At 46.2% G+C, this 23,152-nt stretch overlaps 1 protein-coding gene and 1 long non-coding RNA gene across 5 annotated transcripts; one reads left to right on the forward strand and one right to left on the reverse strand.

Annotated features, from left to right (window-relative positions):
- Nucleotides 1-2,168: 2,168 nt before the first annotated feature.
- ABCF3 (ATP binding cassette subfamily F member 3) lies at nucleotides 2,169-9,195 on the forward strand. 2 transcript variants are annotated; one of them, XM_072807606.1, is made up of 21 exons: nucleotides 2,169-2,326; nucleotides 2,560-2,707; nucleotides 2,846-2,925; nucleotides 3,434-3,480; nucleotides 3,681-3,778; nucleotides 3,878-4,000; nucleotides 4,199-4,465; nucleotides 4,780-4,860; nucleotides 4,951-5,010; nucleotides 5,136-5,192; nucleotides 5,302-5,324; nucleotides 5,431-5,486; nucleotides 5,604-5,804; nucleotides 5,909-5,985; nucleotides 7,049-7,093; nucleotides 7,172-7,304; nucleotides 7,843-7,931; nucleotides 8,023-8,114; nucleotides 8,302-8,434; nucleotides 8,561-8,648; nucleotides 8,739-9,195. In XM_072807606.1, exons 1-21 carry the CDS (start codon nucleotides 2,254-2,256, stop codon nucleotides 8,895-8,897), a joined length of 2,130 nt encoding a protein of 709 aa, XP_072663707.1. In that variant the 5' UTR covers nucleotides 2,169-2,253; the 3' UTR covers nucleotides 8,898-9,195. The 2 variants fall into 2 exon arrangements, with proteins under 2 accessions (XP_072663707.1, XP_072663708.1); XM_072807607.1 differs by lacking the exons at nucleotides 2,560-2,707; nucleotides 2,846-2,925; nucleotides 3,434-3,480; nucleotides 3,681-3,778; nucleotides 3,878-4,000 and having other exon boundaries at nucleotides 2,193-2,326.
- On the reverse strand, nucleotides 8,742-13,439 carry LOC140622094 (uncharacterized). Of its 3 annotated transcripts, XR_012021802.1 has the most exons (3): nucleotides 12,762-12,932; nucleotides 12,213-12,355; nucleotides 8,742-12,000 (listed from the first exon to the last, which is right to left on the reverse strand). It is a non-coding gene; the product is annotated as an uncharacterized lncRNA (long non-coding RNA). The 3 variants fall into 3 exon arrangements; XR_012021803.1 differs by having other exon boundaries at nucleotides 8,742-12,355; nucleotides 12,766-13,439; XR_012021801.1 differs by having other exon boundaries at nucleotides 8,742-12,355; nucleotides 12,762-13,439.
- Nucleotides 13,440-23,152: the final 9,713 nt, after the last annotated feature.

The following is a 23,152-nucleotide window of genomic DNA, read 5'->3' on the forward strand; positions in this document are numbered from 1 at the left end:
ATTTTCTTTTTCTCCTTTTTTTTTTTTTTAAGATTTTTATTTATTTATTCATGAGAGACACAGAGAGGCAGAGGCATAGGCAGACCCTGAGCCAAAGGCTGATGCTCAACCGCTGAGCCACCCAGATGTCCCTAAGCAGGTATTTTTTAATTAGAGATTGAGCAAGGTTTACATTTGTTTTTATTTTTCCCACCGTCCTAAGAAACTGACCTCTCAGTTCTGTCCTCTTCCCTATTACTCAAGCTTTCCAAACATTGGTGAGTGGGTGATAAAAGGGATTCTCCTTTCTATAACTTCCCTGTCCAAAGAATTTTGTGATAAGCTTGTTCTTACAGGGAATATTCCATGCCCTGCTGTGTGTTGGAGCAGATAAAAGCAAATTTGCTGTCATCATCTTTCCCTTGTTTGGCTCCAACTGTTTTAAACCTTAAAAAAATCTATTAGAGAAAATTTCAAATATAAATAGAAGTATCAAGATCCAGTGAACCTTCAGGTCCTGTCATTCAATTTTAACAATTATCAACTCATGGCACACTTAAGAGTCCTGTGGAATTTTTTACAACTTGCATCTGGATCTAAAGGTCCATTGTGGTCAGTGAATGCAATCTATCTAATCTAGGTATCTTTATCTATCTATCTATCTATCTATCTATCTATCTATCTATCTATCTATCTATCATCTATTTGAGGAAGGGAGCAGGAAAGGGGCAGAGGGAGAGTGGAGAGGCTCTTAATCAGGCTCCTTGCCCAGCGTGGAGCACAATGTGGGACTCAATCTCATGATCCTAAGATCAAGACCTAAGTGGAAATCATGAATCCAACACTTAACCAGCTGAGCCACCCAGGCACCCCTCTCACTTTTTAAATCTTATAAACCATAGGTTCTACTACCCTTCAGCTCTTGGAATACTGTTGAAGAAGCCATCATTTGTAGTTTCCCCATCAGAATTCCTTTCTATCGCCCATAAAGTGGTTGCTAGATCTAGTAGCTTAGCTTTTTAAGCTTTGTTTTTTAAAGTTTTATTTTTTTTAATTAATTAATTTATTTATGATAGTCACACACAGAGACATAGGCAGAGGGAGAAGCAGGCTCCCTGCACCGGGAACCCGACATGGGATTCGATCCCAGGTCTCCAGGATCGCGCCCTGGGCCAAAGGCAGGCGCCACACCGCTGCGCCACCCAGGGATCCCTTAAAGTTTTATTTAATTTCTACATCCACTATGGGGCTCAAACTCACAACCCTGAAATCAAGAGTCGCATGCTTCTCGGACTGAGCAAGTCAGGCCCCTCAGCTTTTTAAATAGTTGGACTGAATCTTCTCAATGGCAAAAGGATAATAGACCTTAGGTGAAAATCTTAGAGCTAGGTTACGGTAAATGTAAATGTCACGTTAAATGTAAAGCAGCGTCATTTGGGGGAAATTCCTAACTTCTAGAGGGAATCCGTGAAACAAAGTAGCTCTATACGCTCGCTTACTGAGCTTACTGGTGCCGAGAAGTCTGTTTTGAGTGAGTAGGAACGGAATAAATACCAATGAATTTGCACTGGCGGATCTCATTTTCTTGCCCTTTGGCGCTAAGTGAGCTTGTGCCCTTGGGCGACGTTAGGACTGCCGAACTGTCAGGGGTGATGAGGCTGGCCACACGGATACTAGAAGCCCGGTCCGCAGGTCCCGGGGCCCAGAACAAAACCGGTGGGCCGCCAGAACTGCGCAGCGGACTTCAGACAGCTTAGAGACGAGCATGAGTCAGCAAAGCTCTCGGTGGCCCCCAAAACCGGCCAGCTGGGCGCGATGAGACAGACGCGCTTAAGGGAATGCAGAGGATCTAGCGAGACCCGTGCGCATTATCAACCGCCCGACTCTTGGGAGGTTCCCGCCCGCGGGACCATCCGTGTATCGCGCCCTGATAAGCCGCGAGCTCCCGTGCACCCCGCCCCCGCCGCCGCCGCCTCTCGGAACTCTGCCTCCCAGAAGGCAGCGAGAACCGCACATGTGGCTAATTTTTCAGCGGAAACAGCGTTGAGCGCAAGCGCAGAGAGAGAAGCTCTAGCGTAGGCTCTGAGTGGCGCTTGCGCACGGTTCCCCCAGCCCCGTCCACCTGGTCCACGGGGTTCCGGGCACTCCGCGCCTTTCTTACGTCATCACCACGCATGCGCTTTGGAAGGAGAGGCGAGCTCTTGGGAGACCGGCGGGAGGCGCGTCTGGGCTGCGGTCTAACTGCGCCTGCGCGGACGGGAGCCCGACCGGAACATGGCGACTTGCGCTGAAATCCTGCGGAGCGAGTTCCCCGAAATTGACGGACAGGTCTTCGACTACGTGACGGGTGAGCCGAACCGGATCCGTGCGCTGGCGAAGCCGAGATGGAAACCAGTGGGAGAAAGACTGAGGGAGGGTGGTGCCGGGGACCGCTGCTAGGCCTCTCCTCTGCGTGACCTCTCGTCCAGAGGGCCGGTTAGGTCTGGAGCCCGAACCGGGGCCGTGCGTGGCTCGGGGACTAAAACCGCTTGTATGTCCGCCCTTCCCTGTATCTTCCTTGACCCGCCATGCCCGGCCCAGGCGTCCTGCATAGCGGCAGCGCGGATTTCGAGTCTGTGGATGACCTGGTGGAAGCGGTGGGGGAACTGTTGCAGGAGGTGTCCGGGGACAGCAAGGATGACGCGGGTATCCGGGCTGTGTGCCAGCGCATGTACAACACTTTGCGCCTGTACGTGCCAGGGTAGGGGGGCTCGTGGGGGCGGTGGGAAGGTGGACGGTCAAGAGACAAGACGTAAGGGAAGAAGATCTGGTGGCCGCAGAGCTTTTTATTCAGTTCCTGACTGCACTTTCTGTTCCTGCCCTTAAGGGATGAGCCTCAGACCCAGGGAAACAGCCAGGTGCTACTAGACGCCCCCATCCAGTTGTCAAAGATAACAGAAAACTACGGTGAGACTGAGGGAAGACTGAACTAGCTGCTCTCCGCCTTTGTCTCAGCCTCCACCCCCCACCCAGGCAGCTATCCCCTGGAACCCAGGACTCTTGGTACCCCTTTTCCTCACAAGAAGGATGTAGTAGCTAGTTGACGTTTTCACTGAGGGCAAAGAAGGCCACTAATAAAGGGAGTAGGGCTGGAGAGTTCTCCAAGCTATTAGGTGGGGTAGGAAGCTTATGGGCCTTGGAGCTGGACCGACTTAGGTTTATTTCCCAATTTTGTGACTTTCTAATCAGCTGCACGAGCTTCTAAGAGTTGCTTATCAGCCCCAGTCTCTGTATTCTCAATCTGGGAGGTGTTTTTTATTTTCATTTTTGAAGTATGGGGCAGATGATAGCTATTTCTGGGATTGTGAGACTTTCCTTGAAATGTCTGTGTCTGTGCCTGCTTCATATTAGTTACTCAAAATGTTAGTTTCCCTTCCCTCAGGGAGAAGGTGACTGCTTTTCTTATCGCTTACAGACTGTGGCACCAAACTTCCAGGACTGCTAAAGAGGGAACAGTCCTCGGTGAGGAGGAGGAGGAGGAGGAGGAAGAAGGGGGGGGGGTCTCTGGTAGGGGTGAAGGTTGACTGTAAATACTGGAGGATCTTTCTGGGGGGTTTCTGATTATGTCTTTCCCTGAAAGCAGGGTGACTTAAGATGCTCTTTCTGGGGCTCCTTTCTGAGCCTACAACCTAGGCTGAAATGGTTGTGTTTGGACCTTTAAGACAGTGAATGCAAAGAAGCTAGAGAAGGCTGAGGCTCGACTGAAGGCAAAGCAGGAGAAGCGCTCAGAGAAGGACACACTTAAGACCAGCACTCCTCTGTGAGTTGAGCAAGAAGGGCTGAGAAGAGAATAGAGCAGTCTGTTGGAATGGAAGGGTGGCTGGGAGTGCTAAAAGCCATCCATTTCTCTCTTTGAAAGAGTCTTGGAAGAGGCATCAGCCAGCCAGGCAGGCAGCAGAAAGGAGAGTCGGTTGGAATCATCTGGCAAGAACAAATCATATGATGTGCGAATCGAGAACTTTGATGTGTCTTTTGGTGATAGGTGAGGGAGTGGCAGTGTGTGTGGGGGGGCAGGGGGGTGCACTTTTCTTTTTCCAATTAAAAGAATTTGGACAGATGAAACAGGGTTAAAATAACATTAGGTTTTGTGGTTAAATTTGCTATATACCTGTCTCTAGAGCAGCACCCTTTGTCTTGTTCCTCTAGAGCAGCATCCTTTGTCTTGTTCCTACCCCTGCAGGGTACTATTGGCTGGAGCAGATGTGAACCTGGCATGGGGCCGCCGCTATGGGCTGGTGGGGCGAAATGGGCTGGGGAAGACGACACTCCTGAAGATGTTGGCCACTCGGAGCCTGCGAGTTCCAGCCCACATTTCCCTACTGCACGTGGAGCAGGAGGTTGCTGGAGATGACACTCCTGCCCTGCAGAGTGTGCTAGAAAGTGACACTGTAAGAGAGGACCTTCTGCAGAGGGAGCGGGAGCTCAGCGCACAGATTGCTACTGGCAGGTAAGCACTCCAGGTGGGGAGCACCTGGCATCCATGGCTCTTCTTTGCAGAGTACCTGTCATACTGCCACAATCCATAACTTGCACGCTCATCTTAGCAGCAGAACTTAGAACTTGGCACCGTGGAGCTATAAAGCCCTGTTCCTTCCACAGTGCCCACTGCCCTCACTGACTCGAACAGGTGCTTCCTGTAGTCTGTTCCTGTCCTGGCAACAGGCAGTCAGTGGTCTGCTTTCTAACTGCGTAGACTATGGGGCATTCCACCTAGAGTGCCCCCATTCAGGCTGAGTGCTCTTTTTCCCATCCCCACTTTAGGGCTGAGGGCTCAGAAGCTGCACAGTTGGCAGAAATATATGCCAAATTGGAGGAGATTGAGGCTGACAAGGCACCTGCCAGGTATTTAAGATTTCCCCTTCCCTCTTTCAGATTTTACCTTTCCCTTCTGTTACATGTTTCAACCAGGTTCTTCAATCTCTTCACTTCTAGGGCATCAGTCATTCTTGCTGGGCTTGGCTTTACCCCTAAAATGCAGCAGCAGCCCACCCGGTGAGTGGCCCTTGCCATTCTTGGCCATGAACACTGTTGGCTCTGTCTCTACCTATCCTGGTGAACACCTATCCCTGATGTGATCTCTGTTTTTTGTTTTGTTTTGTTTTGTTTTGTTTCTTTAGAGAGTTCTCAGGTGGTTGGAGGATGCGACTGGCCCTGGCCCGGGCTCTGTTTGCTAGGTGAGTCTCCTGGGCCTATTGTGGATACTGTGGAGGATGGGCCTTGGCTCATGGGAGGTCACAAGCTGCTGACCTAAGACCTCAAGGCTTACATTCTTCTTTTCTATAGGCCAGATCTTCTTCTGTTAGATGGTGAGTTTGAAATGGGGCACCTTGACTTTGGGATGGGGAAGGATGGAAATATTCAGTCAGGTTCTACAGCTCTTCATCCCAAATGTATCCTCCCACACTTTTCCAGAACCCACAAACATGCTGGATGTAAGGGCCATCCTGTGGCTGGAGAATTACCTGCAAGTGAGTGCCTAGAGATGCTAGAGTAGGTCTAGGGAAGGTCTGCCTCTAAGACACTGGGGCGGGGGCTGAAAGATGACTGCCATCTCAAACTGGGCCTGCCATCCTGTGACCCCTCAGACATGGCCCTCTACAATCCTGGTCGTCTCCCACGACCGCAACTTCCTGAATGCCATAGCCACAGACATCATCCACCTGCACAGCCAGCGGCTAGATGGCTACCGGGGAGACTTTGAGACCTTCATCAAGAGCAAGCAGGAGCGGCTGCTCAACCAGCAGCGTGAATATGAGGCACAGCAGCAGTATCGCCAGCATATCCAGGTATATGGGACAGGCAGGGCGGGGGAGGGGGGCCCATCCCATGGGTGTTAGAGTTTGCAGGAATGTTGGGAACCTGACCAGTGCCTAAATTTATCCACCCACAGGTTTTCATTGACCGGTTTCGCTACAATGCCAACAGAGCCTCTCAAGTGCAGAGTAAACTTAAGATGCTGGAGAAGCTGTAAGTAGGGTCCCTTGACCAGGCCCTGACTTCTGTTCTCTTAATTTCTTCTCTTGTTTTGCAGGGCACTCCTTGTCCTCCCATTCTAGATCTCCCTTTTTCTAGAAACCAGCTTTAGTCTCCTCTCCAACAGGAAAGCAGAGCATTTTATACTATTGTTGGAAATTAGTATTGCTCCCCACAGGCCTAGGCAATCACTAGTTTACTTTCTCTAATCTATTTGCTTATCCTGGACGTTTCATATAAACAGAATCCTATGACGATGTTTTGTGCCTGACTTATTTTACTTAGCATAATGTTTTTGAGGTTCCTTCATGTTGTAGCACATATCAGTACTTCCTTTCTTTGTAGTATTTCATTGTAAGGACATACAGCAGTTTGTCCATTGCTTCGTAAGTTGAAGGATATTGGAAATGTTCTTCTTAACAGTGCTGTGGACACTTGTGTACAAGTTTCTGCGTGCGTATATGTTTTCTATGCTCTGAGGTGAATACCTCAGAGTGGAATGCTGGGTTACAAGATAATTCTATGTTTAACTTTTTGAGGAACTGCCAAACTTTTCTAAAGCAACCATATCATTTTATATTTCTACCAGTGATGTACGAGGGTTCCAACTTCTCCACATCCTTGCCAACACTTATTGTCTGTCTTTTTAATTTTAGCCAGCCTAGTGGGCGTGAATGATATTTCACTGTGGCTTTGATTTGCATTGCTTTAATGACTAATGATGTTGAACATTGGGGGCTTAATCTTAAAGCAACCTTTCTAGAGGTGTTAGTGGGTGTGCAAGGAGGGGAGCCTAAAATCAAAGGCTTAGGTTTTTGTGACATTGAAATATTTATCACAGTGTTTTAACAGGTGGGCCAAAAACCTACAATAAGGATGACCCTATTTTTCAGCATATAGTGAATTGGAATAAAGGAGTCTAAAATAAGAATGTGGTCTGGATGGTGGGAGTGCAAGCTTTTTCTAAGTTTTCTCTGGACATATATTACTTGTGTAATAAGAACAAATTAAGTTAGTCTTTAAAGTCATAAATCTGGTCTGTTCCCTCTCTCCTCAGACCAGAGCTGAAACCTGTGGACAAGGAGATGGAGGTGGTGATGAAGTGAGTGCTGGGCCAAGAGGCTGGTGGGGAGCTTGTGTTTCTGGCTGCTCCCATGTTCCTCACCACCACCTCCTATAGGTTCCCTGATGGGTTTGAGAAATTCTCACCGCCAATTCTGCAGCTAGATGAGGTGGATTTCTACTATGACCCTAAGCACGTCATCTTCAGCCGTCTCTCCGTCTCTGCTGATCTTGAGTCCCGCATTTGTGTGGTATGGTTTCTGTTTCTCTGTTCTGTGAGCCGGGACTCTCCCACACCAGCATGTGGTGTGATTGGCCCAGATCCTACGACTTCAAAGGGAAATGGTATGCAGGAGCAGGAGTTGGCCTGGGCCAAGGACTCTGCTATCCTTCTCTGCAGAGATAGCCTGGCTGGTGGTATTTAATGAATACTTAGAGCAAGATTTTGTCTTACTAGTTAGTCTCAGCTCTGAGTTTTCTCAAACCACGGAACATGGAAGAGAGATCATGGGCTTCAGGATCAGATTTCAGGTCTTGACTGCCAGTTGCTGGCTCGGTTACTAAGTGGACCTCTACCTCACTCTGTTATTGGGAGGATTAAGTTTCCTGCACTTAGTAGGTATTCGGGTGTCAGTTCCCTTTACATCTGTACTAGTTGTTCCATTTTTCTATATAGTTTTTTAATATTCTGTAGTTGTTGAAGGAATCATTGGTCGGAACCAATTCTCTCCTTTGCTTCGGTGTTGTACACACATCCACTCTTCATGATTCTCATGGTTCTTTTCACAGGTTGGGGAGAATGGGGCTGGGAAGTCTACCATGCTGAAGCTACTTATGGGGGACCTGGCACCTGTTCGGGGCATCAGACATGCTCACAGGTAAAGCCCCCAGTCCTCAACTACTCTGTAGCTACACTCCTTTACAGTCATTGCCCTCCATTCCCTCGTTCCACCTTTGTTCCACCTGTAGGAATCTGAAGATTGGCTACTTCAGCCAGCACCACGTGGAGCAGCTGGACCTGAATGTCAGTGCTGTGGAGCTGCTGGCCCGCAAGTTTCCTGGTACCTTAGGGATTTGAGTCGAGAAAAGAGGTGACCCCTACAGCTAGGCCTTTCTTGGGGTGGGGTGCCAAGCAACAAGCCCTGAGTCTAGGTATAAGGACATGGGCATTTGGAGGTAAGGCTGAGGGGGGAGTGTAGGGAGGGAGTCAGGTCAAGAACCCACTTGATGGGGTGAGGCCTCTTCCAGGGCGGCCTGAGGAGGAGTATCGTCACCAGCTGGGCCGGTATGGCATCTCTGGAGAACTGGCCGTGCGCCCTGTTGCCAGCTTGTCTGGGGGCCAGAAGAGCCGAGTAGCCTTTGCTCAGATGACCATGCCCTGGTGAGCTCTTGCTTTCTCCTCTATCCATCTTGCCTAGTAGAAAATGTTTCTCTTATCTTCATATCAGGGGAGTTCATTTTCTCCCAACCCCCATAACTGCCTATCTCCCTGGGTACTGCCTTCCAGCCCCAACTTCTACATTCTGGATGAACCCACAAACCACCTGGATATGGAGACGATTGAGGCTCTGGGCCGTGCTCTCAACAATTTCAGGGTCAGTGTGCCTTCAGGCTGCCCAGTCCTCCCCAAGCCTCAGCACCTCAGAGAGCCCGCCTGAGTGATTCCTGGTTTCCTCTCTTTTCAGGGTGGTGTGATTTTGGTGTCCCACGATGAGCGCTTCATCCGGTTGGTGTGCCGGGAGTTGTGGGTGTGCGAAGGCGGCGGCGTCACCCGGGTCGAGGGGGGGTTTGACCAGTACCGCGCCCTTCTCCAGGAACAGTTCCGCCGTGAGGGCTTCCTCTAGGGCCACCAGGCTGAGGACTGTGCCCAGGACATGGACTGGTCTTTCAGACCCCTGGGCCGCCATGTGGGCAACCATCTCCAGGCCACGGACTTCCCCCAACTTTGGGGACAGCCTTATTTCCAAATCTCCTTTTGACTGGAGCATCCTCTGCACAACCCTGGGAGCCTCTAAGTGTCTGTGAGGACTGATCTTCAAGGGAAGGGGTGGGGGGGTGCCCTCTGGTTATAGATTCCCCCCCACTGCCCCAGCTCTGACTGGGCCCCAAGTGGCTGCTGTGTAAATTAAATCTCCCCCTGCATCTCCCTGGCTTCATCTCTGCTGCTCTCTGGCAGGGCTGCAGTGGTTGCCCACTGTTAGGCAGTGTGGGCTCTGTGGTTTGGGGTTTTTGTAACACTTTCATCAGTCACACGGATGAGGCTGTGGCAGCACCAGCCTTGTCTCTGGAAGGAGATGTTCTTAAAGCTGTTGAGGCTTAGAGGTCACCTGCCTGACTTTGGGTGGGCTGAGCTGGTGGAAAGAAGGGCAGCATAGTACATCACTGGCGTGCTGTACCCTATAGCCTAGGCTCAGGCTCAACTGAAGGGGGGCTTGGTTTCTGCTGCCTCAGTCCCACTGCTTGTGGAAGTGAACTGATGCTGTAACCTGGCCTCCTATACCGTTTGTCAGCTGCTTAGTCTAGTGGTCTCTGACGTAGGCTCACCCTGCTTCTCTGATCTAGATCCTCAGATGGAGTTGAAAAACCAAGAAACTATCTTTGTCCCCATTTTGTTTGGGTGGTTTCATGTTGTTTATTTTCCCTCGAATCATGTAGGAAGGGCTTGGGAAGTAGGGAATTGAGAACAAGGTCAAATTTGAAGAAACAGCACTTTGTTTTCAAATTAAGTGATCTCCGAGAGGAGAGGAGATGTTTAATAGAGGCCATGTGACTTGTAAATATTGTTTCTTAAGGACTCAGCTGCTATATATAATTGTTAGAAAACCAAAATAGGAACCTTGAGTTCCTGGGGATCCCTGGGTGGCTCAGCGGTTTGGCACCTGCCTTTGGCCCAGGGCGCGATCCTGGAGTCTCGGAATCGAGTCCCTCATCAGGCTCCTGGCATGGAGCCTGCTTCTCCCTCTGCCTGTGTCTCTGCCTTTCTCTATTATAAATAAATAAATCTTTTTTTTTTTTTTTTTTTAAAGGAACCTTGCGTTCCTGAAAGACAGCAGAGAAACCAGAGTCCACAGAAGGAACGTGGTGGCTTCGTGGAGAATTGTAGTCACAAAGCTCAACCTAGGATTCTTAGTCCCTGAGGCTATTGTAATGTGTAGGTAGCTGAAGGAAAGAGGCTGTTTTGCCAGAGAAAATAAAGAAGGAAGACTCTGGTTACTACAGAGCAGGTGCTGATGGACACAGGAAGCTGGCCAAAGGGCCGCCAATCGGCCAGCCTCAAACCACCCTATCCACCCCCCCACACCAGAAGTCCAGAGTTGGTGTTCTTCCAGCCATGTCTGTGGCCATGGGCACCATCAAAGTCGTGAGAGCCTTCTCACAGCTCCCACCAAACTCCCAACCTCAGGCCTACAGGTGAGCCAGTCAGGGGCCATGTCGGGTAGGCTCTGTGCCTGCCTGTTTGCCAGTCTCTCAGCCCTTTCACCCCTCAGTAACTTGTGAATCCCTCTAGGAGTCCTCAATTCCTCAGTCAGTGAAAATGTACCTGGAGGGTTCTGTGACACAGAATGTGCTTCTTTAGACATGGCTTTGTGTACAGAGAGCACAGGCATGGGAGTTGGGCCTCAGATCAAGCCCCAGCAACGTCACAATAGAGGGAGCCACCAATATTAGCTCAGTAACCACAGGAAATCACTGAAGCTTTTTCTTTTTTAAGATTTTATTTATTTATTCATGAAAGACCCAGAAAGAGAAAGGCAGAGACCTCAGCAGACTCCACACAGGGAGCCTGATATGGGACTCAATCCCGGGACATGATCTGGGGACTCTAGGATCACTCCCTGGGCCAAAGGCAAGATGTTCAACTGTTGAGCCACCCAGGCGTCCCTCACTGAAGCTTTCTGAACACCTTCTTCCTTAGTTTCTTTATAGGATTGTTGTGAGGCTTAGCCAGCAAGCACATAATACATAAGCATTCAGAAAGTGATTCTTGGGTGACCAGTCTATGATTTGAAGGCTTATTTGAGAAAAAAGGTAAGTTTTCTCTTGAGTGACTCCAGAAGTAGACCACTTTGGTCTAGAAAACTTTTTAAATAGCTCAGGCTGCTTTCTAAGAGTGAGTTTCCCATCTCAGACTTGTTCAACCCTGCCAGGCTCTGAAGAAGGGCTCTAAGGAGGCAGCACTGGATAGCCTCTGAGTTGGCTTCCAGTTTTATGATTCCATGAAAGAAATGTGAAGAGCTTTTAAATATGGCAATATAAGCCTCTGCTGCAGGACTTCAGAAAGGTGGAATAAATGAATTGCAGCAGCTGAGAAAGACTCCACCATGTGTGTAAAGTGAACTTCTGGAAATTAGGGAAGGGAGTTAGCAGAATATGGTTGTCCTGAGGGATGGGAAATGTGGGCCAAGCCAACCAGCTCCATTCCAGAGAGCATGGGGCAGGGAGGAGAGAGGAAGATGACACAAAAGACTGCCCTTGATCACATCAGCCAGTGTATCATGGCAGCCACCCCTTTCATGCTATGGAGGCCCTATCTAACTCCCAATCATTGGGAAGCTGATCCCTGCACAGTTGCTGGTGCTGGGGCTTCCTGGCCCCCCGTCACACCTTTGAACCAATCCAGAGCCAGCTGGATTGAAAGGCCTCATTCTGCAGGATCTTCACTGAAATCCTAGCCTCTGCTTCTCCCTACCACACTCACCAATGCCTTCTCAGACAACCTGGCTGGTCCCCAGTGGACCAGGGCGCGATGGGTCTCTGTACCAATCTCCACAACACTCAAAAGACGCCAGTCAGAATTATTTATTCCAGTGTGATATTACTGTCTTTGAGATTTGCTAGATGTAGACATTCTGGTATGCTGTCACTGGTTTCCAGGTAAATTTTAGCACAGAATAGAGAAGGTGCCTTTTACCCTTGTCTGGCCATGCCACAACCTGATCTGTCATTCTGGAACAGAACATCCTACTAGGAGCTGCTCCCCAGACCTGGTCTGGTCCACCCACAGATCCAAACCAAACAACAACCTGCTCGCATCAGAGCATCATGGCTCTGCACCAGCCTGAGCTTGCAGACTGGATGACAGAGCCTCCGGGAGGTACCAGGCAGACTCACAGGGTAGGTCTGTAACCTGACTGAAGGGCTGCGAGGGTTTTTCAAACCTGGAGTGATGGACTCTGCTTTATCCACACTCTCCAAGTGCACTCTCCATCACTGTGCTTCCCCCGTGATAAGCTGCGTGCTGTTACCATTAAGATCCTCGATACCTTTGAATGGCTTGCTCACCTTTGCATCTTCTGTGCATCTAAAGTTCAATTAAAATGCTTGGTAAGTGAATATTTGGAGAAAACTGAAGTGAGAAAAAGTGGAGAATGACACTGGAGGAGGGGGAGAGCACAAGCAAGGAGACCAGCAGGGAGGCCATGACCAAAATCCACCCCTAGGGATGTGGGGTCAGGATGATGGAGGCAGTCGCGAGACCACGGAGGGTGGTATGGGGACTCAATAAGAGGTTTTGAGCTCTGCCCAAATGCAAGATGGCTCCTTTCACTGGGCCTAAATCTTGAAATAAGTGAAATGAAATGAAAGCTTTGGGACACTAACAGGTTGAAAAAGGATCCCGGTTTTTAAACCTCCCCTTCTTCCTTTCAGCACAATGCTCAAATAATATTTGGAGTCTTTTGTAACAGGTACCATTGTAAGTGCTTTACCTACACTGAATCAGTCTTCACATCGCTATAAATTGACAGTTATTATGCCCATTTTACAGATAAGGAAACACTCTTGACAGCGGGTGTCAGGGCTGGAATTCAGGCCAGGCTGGCTCTAGACCTCAACTCCTAGCTGCTACATAGCTGCCACTTAGCTCCTCCTGTGACATCAGTCGGGTTCTTAATTCTAACACTTAAAACTCATCATTGATTGCATGAGGCAGGAGCCCAGGATTGAACAAGCTTCTCTCAGAGGGTAAGCTGATGAATGGAAGTACCTGGCACAGGGGCTGACATGCTAGGTGCTCAGTGGATCATTAAGTGTTCTGAAAACAGCATAGTGAAAAGTCATGCATGGGGTTGGTGAGACCAGCTCTACCACTGAGGGCAAGTCAACCTCTCCTGAGTAAATTCTCTTTATTCATCAAATGGGCATAATACTATTTGTCCTGCCTGCTTCTTTGGGTAATTGGATGGTTTAATTGAGACAATTAATTGTCTTTAATTCAGACAATCTTGTATAAACTGAATAATTTTTTCAATAAACTGTAAAGTGCTATGGATCTAACGGGTATCATTTCATGGGAGAACTGATATGGCAACAGCCTAGAGCTTCCTCCAGAGACAGAATCAGACATGAGCACACTAATACTCAAGGCCATCATCAAGATGTCACCCCAGAAGGGCCACCCCACAACCCTCCTTGTCTGCTGAGCCAGGCAGGCATCAGAAAGCATGTGTGCAGGAATGCAGCATGAGACTGCCTGACACCTGCTAACTTGCATGAAGTTGGGCAGAAATCACTGTGTAATTTAAGCCCATTATAATATGTATACATCATGCCCTGTTGGTAATTCTAGTGTTTTGTTTTCTTTATTTTAAATAAATGGGTGGTTTGGGAGTGATTTCTGCTTTACTATATATACAGAGACCTTTGAAACCCTAAATTAGAGTACATAAATGTTTGTCAACCGACACTACAGCATTTTTAACCCTGAAGAATGCTTCACAAATACTCTTTTGGTCTTGTCCTCCCACTAATCTTGTGTTAAATGGCTCCTGCTGAGTTACTCCCATTTTACAGAACAGGGACTTGAAGCAGAAAGATGTTAAGTGTCTTGCTCAGGTTCAGATACCTCTTTTTGTGCAGAGAGGGCACCAAGAACCAAAGTATGTGGGTTTCCAGCCTTGCCACATCTCTCCAGATCACCCCATTCTCAGATTGTTCTGCAGCTTTACATACAATGGGTGACGTTCTACTGAGCACTCCCAGGGTCAGGAGCCCTTCTGCCCTTTTAGGGAAGTGTTTGAACCCGGGATGAGGGTAAGTGACCGTGAGTCTGATTTGTTTTAACTTGTAAATTAGAGAGAGAGCTCTGGAATCAGAACTTCACTCTAGTTTGGATTCTATTATTGAATGGCTATGTCACCTTGGCAAATGAAGCTGCTCAGTGCCTCAGTTTCCTGATCTGTAAAATAAGAACAGTAGTGGTCTTTACACTGTAGGTTTATTGTGAATATTAAATCAGATAATACAAACCACACTCTCATCATGGGCCCACTAGTTCCATAAATGTTAGCCATTATGATGATAATTAATATTAGTTGTGACCTGCACTGCTTTACTGATTTTTAGTGAGGTAATATTTATGATGCCCTGTGGCTGAAAACCACTGTATTTAGTCATGGTGCCTCAACCAAAATGACAGGTACCTACACGTCCAACTTTGTGTCCTTGGGCTAGAAAGGACTGCTTTTTGGATTCCTACCCATTGCAAAGACTTTTTCCCTAGATTCTTCTACACATGCACACACGCCCCTCTAGTTCTTTCTGGATATTCTCTACTCAATCTGTTCCATCACTCAATACTTTGTTCCAAGTTGGGAATTCTCCAACAGTAGAGGAATCTAGGTTTTTCCTAACTGCCAGGGACCTTTGAGTAAAATCATTCTAAACCTTCTCACCCCCAATGATTTCTTCCTTCTCTTCTTCCACAAGCCCTACGGTCAGAACAGAAGTGTGACATGTCCAGAACTTGGAAGTAGAATTATCTAGAATACAACTCATAAGAACCAACAACGATTGAGATGTAGAAGTCATTCAAGAGCTTGTACATTGTGTCAGGGTTGGAGGGGCATTTAAGAACTGTCATGAATGAGGCACAATTAAGGCAAGGAAGAATAAGTGATTAGAACAATACACAATATGGGATTGGAATCAAGAGTGCCAGGATCCCGCAATGGAGAAGAGAAAGTATAAGAGACCAAGCATTTTCAGTGGGTCCCCAGACCTGCTGAGAAGAGGCTGACGTTACCTGGTGACTTGACCTTCAAGCAGGTCTTGCCTTCAGAGGCCCTGGATGCCCTAGTCATTCAGAGCTTGACACTACAGGCCCCAGAGCCTTATCCACTAATCCCCCCACTGCATTCCACCCTCATCTGGATTCTTTAGCTTGTGACTTGGTTTGGCCTTTCTCACCCAGAGAGGATATACTGACCAGTAAAGTTGGATTTTCAGGTCTCCTGTCAGCTGCATTTCTAATAACATATTAATAAACTGATGCCTGGTTTATATAGCAGTCTCTTCTGAGACTGTGGCTTGATGTAACAATAACAATATATGGAGCACTATATACCAAGCGTTGGTCTAAGCATTTTATGTGAATTGACCAATCCTCATAACAAACCAGTGAGGTATGGATTATCTTTATAAGTGAGAAAATGAAGGCCCAGAAGAAAACTTGAAAAAGCAAAAGAAAACTTGCTTGGATCCAGCCAGCTTGTTGAGGGTCTGAGCTGGGCTTGCTCTGAGGTCACGATGAACCCAAAGGTCCACTTGCCCACTCTAGCACAGCAAGGCACCTTAACCACGTTGATATTTAGTACCTGAGGTGGTGGTGAGCAGCTCTGTGCCGTGGTGACCTCAGTGAGAACTGGGGCCCTAGGAGGGCCACATCTGAGTGGCCTGCCAGCCCATCTGGGGCATATTGCTATGTTTCAAAAGATTATATGAAACAAATTTAATTTGTTAAATAAGGGATCCCTGGGTGGCGCAGCGGTTTAGCGCCTGCCTTTGGCCCAGGGCGCGATCCTGGAAACCCGGGATCGAATCCCACGTCGGGCTCCCGTTGCATGGAGCCTGCTTCTCCCTCTGCCTGTGTCTCTGCGCCTCTCTCTCTCTCTCTCTCTGTGTGTGACTATCATAAATAAATAAAAATTTAAAAAATAAAAATAAATAATTTGTTAAATAATAATTATTTTCCTATTAAAATGTAATCAAAAACATAATACGATACTAATCACAGTTTCTGATCAGCCTTAAATAATCACAGTTGCCAACCCAAGTTATTTGATTCCAGCCCCAAGAAAAGAAATAGTTTAATCTAGGACTAATGTCTCTGGTCCCATCTTACTGTCTTCTCAGATCCCAGGCTGAGATGTTAGTGCCCTGGGAAATGCTGGGCTGCTGCCTTCTACTTTCCACAGGCTGCCTCTCTGAACACTGCTACTTCACCTTTGCCTCACTGGTATGCTCAAGAATGGGATAGCCAGGAAGGTTTGGTCTGGGATGTTTGGGTGTCCAAGGAAACAGCATTCCATCTGACTTGACATTTACCATTTACCAAATAGCTAATCTTGAGGTTTAGCCTTCCCCTCTGTAAAACAGGTATGGCAACCAGTAAATCCCCGGGCTGATTTACTCAATATTCTGATATGAACACTGTCCAGAGGTGAAGCTCAGAGAGGCCCCCCTCACTTGACAACTGGAGGGTTCTTCGCAGAACAACTTCTACACACCTATCATGGGGTATGTGCAGTACCAGTTCTCTGGGGAAGGCCTGCCTGGGAGCAACCAGCTCAGGTCCAAACAGCCCCACTGAAAACAGCTGATGGAGGTAATTCCAGGATGGCCCCCACCCCAAGAACTTGGAAATGAGGAGGTAAGTTACACTTTGAAAATCAAACTAAATGATCAGCTCCTAATGGACCAGAGAGAAGATAAAGAATAGCTGGTCCAAACTGCCTAAAAGAGGGATGTATTAGCCCACAATGTCTATCTCAGCACTGGCCAGAAAGGTGGCCTGGAGGCTGCTTCAAGTCCCAGAGCTCCTAATAGGAGACCCTTTCCTGTGGAAAGGAACAGTCGGGCCATCAGAGCCTGGTGCCATCAAAGTTCGAATCACACTGGCACACCTCCACCCCCTTGCTTTGATTCTGTGCTCATGAAATGATCCCTTGAGGGTCTCACTTCCCTGAGCTAGCCTATCAGGGAAGATGTGGTAAAAGCCTAAGCCCCGGACTGGAACAGGGCTGGCTGCCACCTGGCCCCACTGCTTATCAGCTCAGTGCCTCAGTCCGAGTTCTCTAGCTTCTCAGAGTACAATTCTCCTTTGGACAATATGGGAGGATAATTTGGGTAAGATCATTGAAAAGAGGGATGCCTGGGTGGCTCAGCGGTTGAGCGTCCCTTCTTGCCTCTGGAATTCCAGGATCAAGTCCTGCATCGGGCTCCTGCATGGAAGTCTGCTTCTCTTCCCTCTGCCTATGTCTCTGTCTCTCTCTGTGTCTCTCATGAATAAATAAAATCTTTAAAAAAGAAAAATAAGTTTAAAAAATATCATTGAAAAGATTACCTAAATTCTTTTTTAAGATTTATTTATTTATTTATTCATAGAGACACAGAGAGAGAGAGGCAGAGATACAGGCAGAGGGAGAAGCAGGCTCCACGCAGAGCCCGACGTGGGACTCAATCCAGGGTCTCCAGGATCACGCTCTGGGCTGCAGGCGGCGCTAAACCCCTGCGCCACCGGGGCTGCCAGGATTACTTAAATTTTAAAGTGGGTGGTGCCTAGGTGGCTTGGTGGGTTGGTTGCTCAGGTCCTATCCCAGGGTCCTGGGATAGAGGCCTGCATCTGGCTCCCTGTTTAGTTAGAAGGGAATCTGCTTCTCCCTCTACCTCTGCCTCCCCCCCCCCCCCCCTGCTTGTGCACTCCCTTGCTTTCTCTCAAATAAATAAAGATTTTTTTAAGTGGAAAAAAAGATCATTGAAAAGATTAAGAGAATTGACCCACCTGGGCTGGGAGGAATACCTGCTAAGGAAGGTGAGTTCTGTTACATGAAGAGCCCTAATGTTCTGCATGCTAGGCTGCTTCAGGGCTGGAGAACAGAGCTATATGGCTTTGCCAAGTGGGGTGAGAAGATCAAAGTTGGGATGTCACTGGGGAAGGAGGAAGGTAAGAGAAGATATGCATGTGTCCTGGGTTTGCTCTTCTTACCCCTTGAGGACCAGTACATTTCCCAAAGGTGGGGTGGCCAAAGGACTTCTAAGAACAATGAGGGCCAATTCTTTGATTTGAAGTTGTTTGCATTTCTGAGATGCAAAACCCTCTTCCGGTTATCTCAATCTTTCATAAATGGTTTCTGTTGCTTGTATTTTTGCTTTTTGAAATCAAGGCAGGAGCCAGATTACTGTGAAACAAAATAAGGAAGCAGGAGGTCTGAGCTAGGCAGGGTCAAAGGAATGAAAATACCAGTGCCCAACTGCTGGGAACTTGCAGAAAACTTAGAAAGGACTTTAGGCAATAGATACAGTGCTTTCCCTGCATTCAGGCTTTTTGGGATTCTCCATAATATGAATGTCACTTTTTTCTTTTCACATTAACATGGGCCTATAAATTTGAGATACTTTACTGATTAGTATTTGATTAAATAACCAAGTATTCTACCCCAGCTAAATTGATGCAAGAAGCTAACCACAACCAACCCTGTTTCCTTCTACCCTAGTTCTCCCCTTACAGAGTGGTACCAAATTCCTGGTACCTCACTCCACACGTGCTCCCCTTTCTTCAGTATCAGCCCATGCTTTCCAATGCCAATCCCTGCCCTTATTATTATGAAGACAACATAGCAAAGGGCATTTGAAAGCAGAGAGTGAAATTACAATCATTTGTATCTTGCCAGATCTTTATTTATGAACACACTATAAATAATTGCATTTTTTTACATCATAGTACCCTTGCTGTTTTGTATTTGTCTTTAAAGTTAGCGTTACTGTTATATCAAAAACTCTTTATTTTTTGTAATTTTCTACTACAGTTTACATAATTAAAAACCTTAATGGCTACAAAATAGTCTACTGAGCAGATGTATCCTAGCTTATTTAAACTTTTTTTAATTAATTTATTTATTTGTTTTTATTTTTTTATTTTTTTTAAACTTTGTTGTTGGACATTTGAGTTGCTTCTAAATTTTCACTATTATGGATAAATGCTATAATAAACATCTGTGTGCATACTATCTCCCTGGGTTTTTTGTTTGTTTGTTTGTTTATAATCTCTACACCCAACATGGGGCTCAAACTCACAACTCCAAGATCAAGAGTCGCATGCTCTACCGACAGCCAGCCAAGTGCTCCTCTGAGTTTCTTTTTTTTTTTTTTTAAAGTTCTTTTTTTTTTATTTTTTTTATTTATGATAGTAACAGAGAGAGAGAGAGGCAGAGACACAGGCAGAGGGAGAAGCAGGCTCCATGCACCGGGAGCCTGACGTGGGATTCGATCCCGGGTCTCCAGGATCGCGCCCTGGGCCAAAGGCAGGCGCCAAACCGCTGCGCCACCCAGGGATCCCTCCTCTGAGTTTCTAATTGGTAATATAGGGATTAAAATATTTCCACCAAAGAGCTATAATGATTAAATGAGATAATTTGTATAAAGCACTTGATATAGAACTTTGCATACAGTAGGCACAAAATAAATGGTGGTCACTATTATTATCAGAACTTAATTCATACTGATTTGGACCATACTTTTCTTTTTGTGTACATGCTAAAGACTTTCATTTTTTTATTTTTAAAAATATTTTATTTATTCATGATAGACATAAAGAGAGAGAGGCAGAGACACAGGCAGAGGGAGAAGCAGGCTCCATGCAGGGAGCCCGATGTGGGGCTCAATCCCAGGACTCCAGGATCGCACCCTGGACCAAAGGCAGGCGCCAAACTGCTGAGCCACCCAGGGATCCCCTGCTAAAGACTTTCAAGAGAGGAAGAAGAAGCAAGGAAATTTTATAGAATCTGAAGGATGTATCAAGGGCTCAGTCATTTGTTAAAGAACCTCTATAACTCTGCATGCAATATCTCACTCACACTTTAACTTTCCTGAACTTTTTTTTCTTATTATATACAGTAGTTTTATTTTTCTACAGTATCTTAGAAATCTTATTCAGAGAAATTATGCTAAGAATTTTTTTTAAATTTTTATTTATTTATGATAGTCACACACAGAGAGAGAGAGAGAGGCATAGACATAGGCAGAGGGAGAAGCAGGCTCCATGCACTGGGAGCCCGACGTGGGATTCGATCCCAGGTCTCCAGGATCGCGCCCTGGGCCAAAGGCAGGCGCTAAACCGCTGCGCCACCCAGGGATCCCTATGGTAAGAATTTTAACATCAGTTCCCTATCTCTATGCATCTCTGTCCTGGCATTGGATTCCCTCATGCCTATTGAGCACTGGAGATTTTAAGCTTCTGAGACAGTGCAAATATAGACAAATTTTGTGCAGCAAAATGCATTCAGCTGCATAGAAAAGGTAAAATTACCCACCCTCAGAGAACAGTTGAGCTTGCAGAACATGCTAGAAGGTAGACAGTGTCAGAAAAACAAACAGAGATTAGAGTAATTCCTGATAAAGAAGAAAAGCGGCATAATCTGTCTCAAGGTAACTTCATCTATCTATCTACTTACAAAAACGCCTCCCTCCTGAAACAATCTCCCCTTTCTCCTCCTGGATTCCAAAGGCACTTGGCATCCAACCCCATTAGGGTGTAGAATGTGTTTTCTGCCTTGAAAGGAGCATCCATTGTGTCCAAGTTGCAGGACAAGGGATTCCTCTTGAAATCCCTCATTGGGCCAACACTGGGCGATGTACACAACAGCAATCTCAGAAAAGGTTTGTGGAACATGAGAGACTCCTAACTCTGGGAAATGAACAAGAGGTAGTGGAAGGGGATGTGGGCAGGGGGTTGGGGTGACTGGGTGATGGGCACTGAGGGGGGCACTTGGTGGGATGAGCACTGGGTGTTATGCTATATGCTGGCAAATTGAACAATTAAAAAAATTTTTAAAAAAAGGTTTGTAGGAAGAAATATTCTTGTCTCCATAGCTACACGTCACTGGCCTTACTGGCCTGGGTCCCAGCAAGCCCACAGGGCTATTTGCATTATTTGGTGATGTATGCAGTTCTTTTGGTTCAAACAGCTTGTGTGGCAACTTTGGGAGAAGGAATATGGCAGGGCACTTATTTGGACATCCCTGTCACCCAGGTTGCTAGTGAAGATATTAGTTGTGCATTTCAAGGCTTGATCTTGAACTTAAAAAAAAATGATGCCATATGTTCTTTTATTTTGCAGTAACTATTTTAAGGGATTTATTATGGAAAATTGCAAACATAAACAAGAGTAGAGACACAGAATAATGAACCCTATGTACACGTTACCTGCTTCAACAATTATCCTTCATGGTTCAGGTTGGTTAATCTTGTTTCATCTATACCCCCATGTGCTGCCTGCCCTGTGAATCCTGCTCCTGTCTGTCAATTTGCCTGCTTCATCCTCACCTCAGAATGATATGTAAAAGCATGACATATTTCCATCAGGAGGAATGTAATATTTGATTGCTATTTTGTGATACTTTTAATATTTAAAACAGAATAAGGTTCCAGTTTTTTTTAATTTTATTTATTTATTCATGAGAGACACACATAGAGAGAGAGAGAGAGGCAGAGACACAGGCAGAGGGAGAAGCAGGCTCCATGCTTTGCCATTTGCAATTACACAATCGAGAGCCCGATGTGGGACTCGATCCCAGGTCTCCAGGATTATGCCATGGGCCGAAGGCAGATGCTCAACCGCTGAGCCACCCAGGCTGCCCAAGGTTCCAGTTTTTTTTTTTTTTCTCTACATTTTTCTTTGCAGTTTATAAAAGGTTTTCTAATAGAATTAGTAATGTAAAATGTCAAGTTATTCATACGGCCATTTTTCAGTAATCATGATTATATAAGTTAACATGTCATAGAGATGCAATTGTTTTGCAAGAAGTAAAAACTTTTTTTATTAACTTTTTAATTTTAATTCCAGTGAAGTTAACCTACACTGTTATGTTAATTACAGATGTACAATAAAGTGATTCAACAGTTATATACATTACCCAGTGCTCACTATGATAAGCGTACTCTTGAGGCACCTGGGCGGCTCAGTCAGTTAAGTATCCCACTCTTGGTTTCGGCTCAGGTCACCATCTCAGGGTTGTCAGGTTGAGCCCTGTGAAGGGCTCTGTGTTCAGCACAGAGTCTGCTTGTGCTTCTCCCTCCTCCTCTACCTGACCCTCCTCCTCCCCCTTCCATGCATTCTCTCAAATAAACAAATTAATTATTTTTTAAAAGTATATTCTTAAGTCCATTCACCTGTTTCACCTATTGCCCCACCTCTCTCGCCTTGCCTAACCATTATTTTGTTCTCCACAGTTAAGACTTTGTTAGAAAGTCTGTCTCTTTGTCTCTCTCTCCCTCCTTTTTTATCTTTGCTCGTTTGTTTCTTAAATTCCACATATGAGTGGAATCATATGGTATCTGCCTTTCTCTGATTTATTTCACTTAGCATTATCTATCTAGTTCCATCAGTGTCATTGCAAATGGCAAGATTTCATTCATTTTTATAGATGAATAATATTCCAGTGTATGTGTGTGCACATATGTATACACACACACATACATACATATATATATATATATGTGTGTGTATGTATGTATATATATATCACATTTCATCCATTCCTCTATTCATGGACACTTGAGCTGCTTCCATAATTTGGCTATTGTAAATAATCCTGTATAAACACATAGACATACAATTTTCTTGCAAGAAGTAAAATTCTAACCTTTTTATTTATTTTTATTTATTCTAACCTATTTATTTATTTTTATTTATTTTTATTTATTTATTTATTTTATTTATAAAAGATTTATGTGTTTATTCATGAGACACAAGCAGAGGGAGAAGCAAGCTCCTCTCAGGGAGCCCACGGACTTGATCCCTGACCCCAGGATCACGCCCTGAGCCAAAGGCAGATGCTCAGCCGCTGAGCCACCCAGGCATCCTAAAAATTAAAAATTTTTCCTTCCTTTCCTTTCTTGAGCAATTCAGTCCTAAAGCTGACAAGTGAGGTAGAGCAAGGTAGGTGTTCACATTGGGTGAGGTCTTCCTCGGTGACCCTGAGTGGGATGTCAGAAACTGGACAGAGTGAGGAGGGCATCTGTGTAAGAAGGTGGCCTAATTGTGAAGCGTCATAGCTGAAGTGAGGTGAGGACATGCATGCGTTGGGAATGGCCTGTGGCCTGA

Source organism: Canis lupus, chromosome 31 (assembly GCF_048164855.1).
Source record: "Canis lupus baileyi chromosome 31, mCanLup2.hap1, whole genome shotgun sequence".
Taxonomy (NCBI): domain Eukaryota; kingdom Metazoa; phylum Chordata; class Mammalia; order Carnivora; family Canidae; genus Canis; species Canis lupus.

What these genes read in the sequence shown, in the direction of transcription:
- ABCF3 (XM_072807606.1), top strand. Translation starts at nt 2,254, where the DNA reads ATGGCGACTTGCGCTGAAATCCTGCGGAGCGAGTTCCCCGAAATTGAC. An exon ending in GGTCTTCGACTACGTGACGG is followed by an intron (nt 2,327 to 2,559) that starts GTGAGCCGAACC and finishes TGCCCGGCCCAG; the next exon opens with GCGTCCTGCATAGCGGCAGC. An exon ending in GGCTGGAGAATTACCTGCAA is followed by an intron (nt 5,487 to 5,603) that starts GTGAGTGCCTAG and finishes GTGACCCCTCAG; the next exon opens with ACATGGCCCTCTACAATCCT.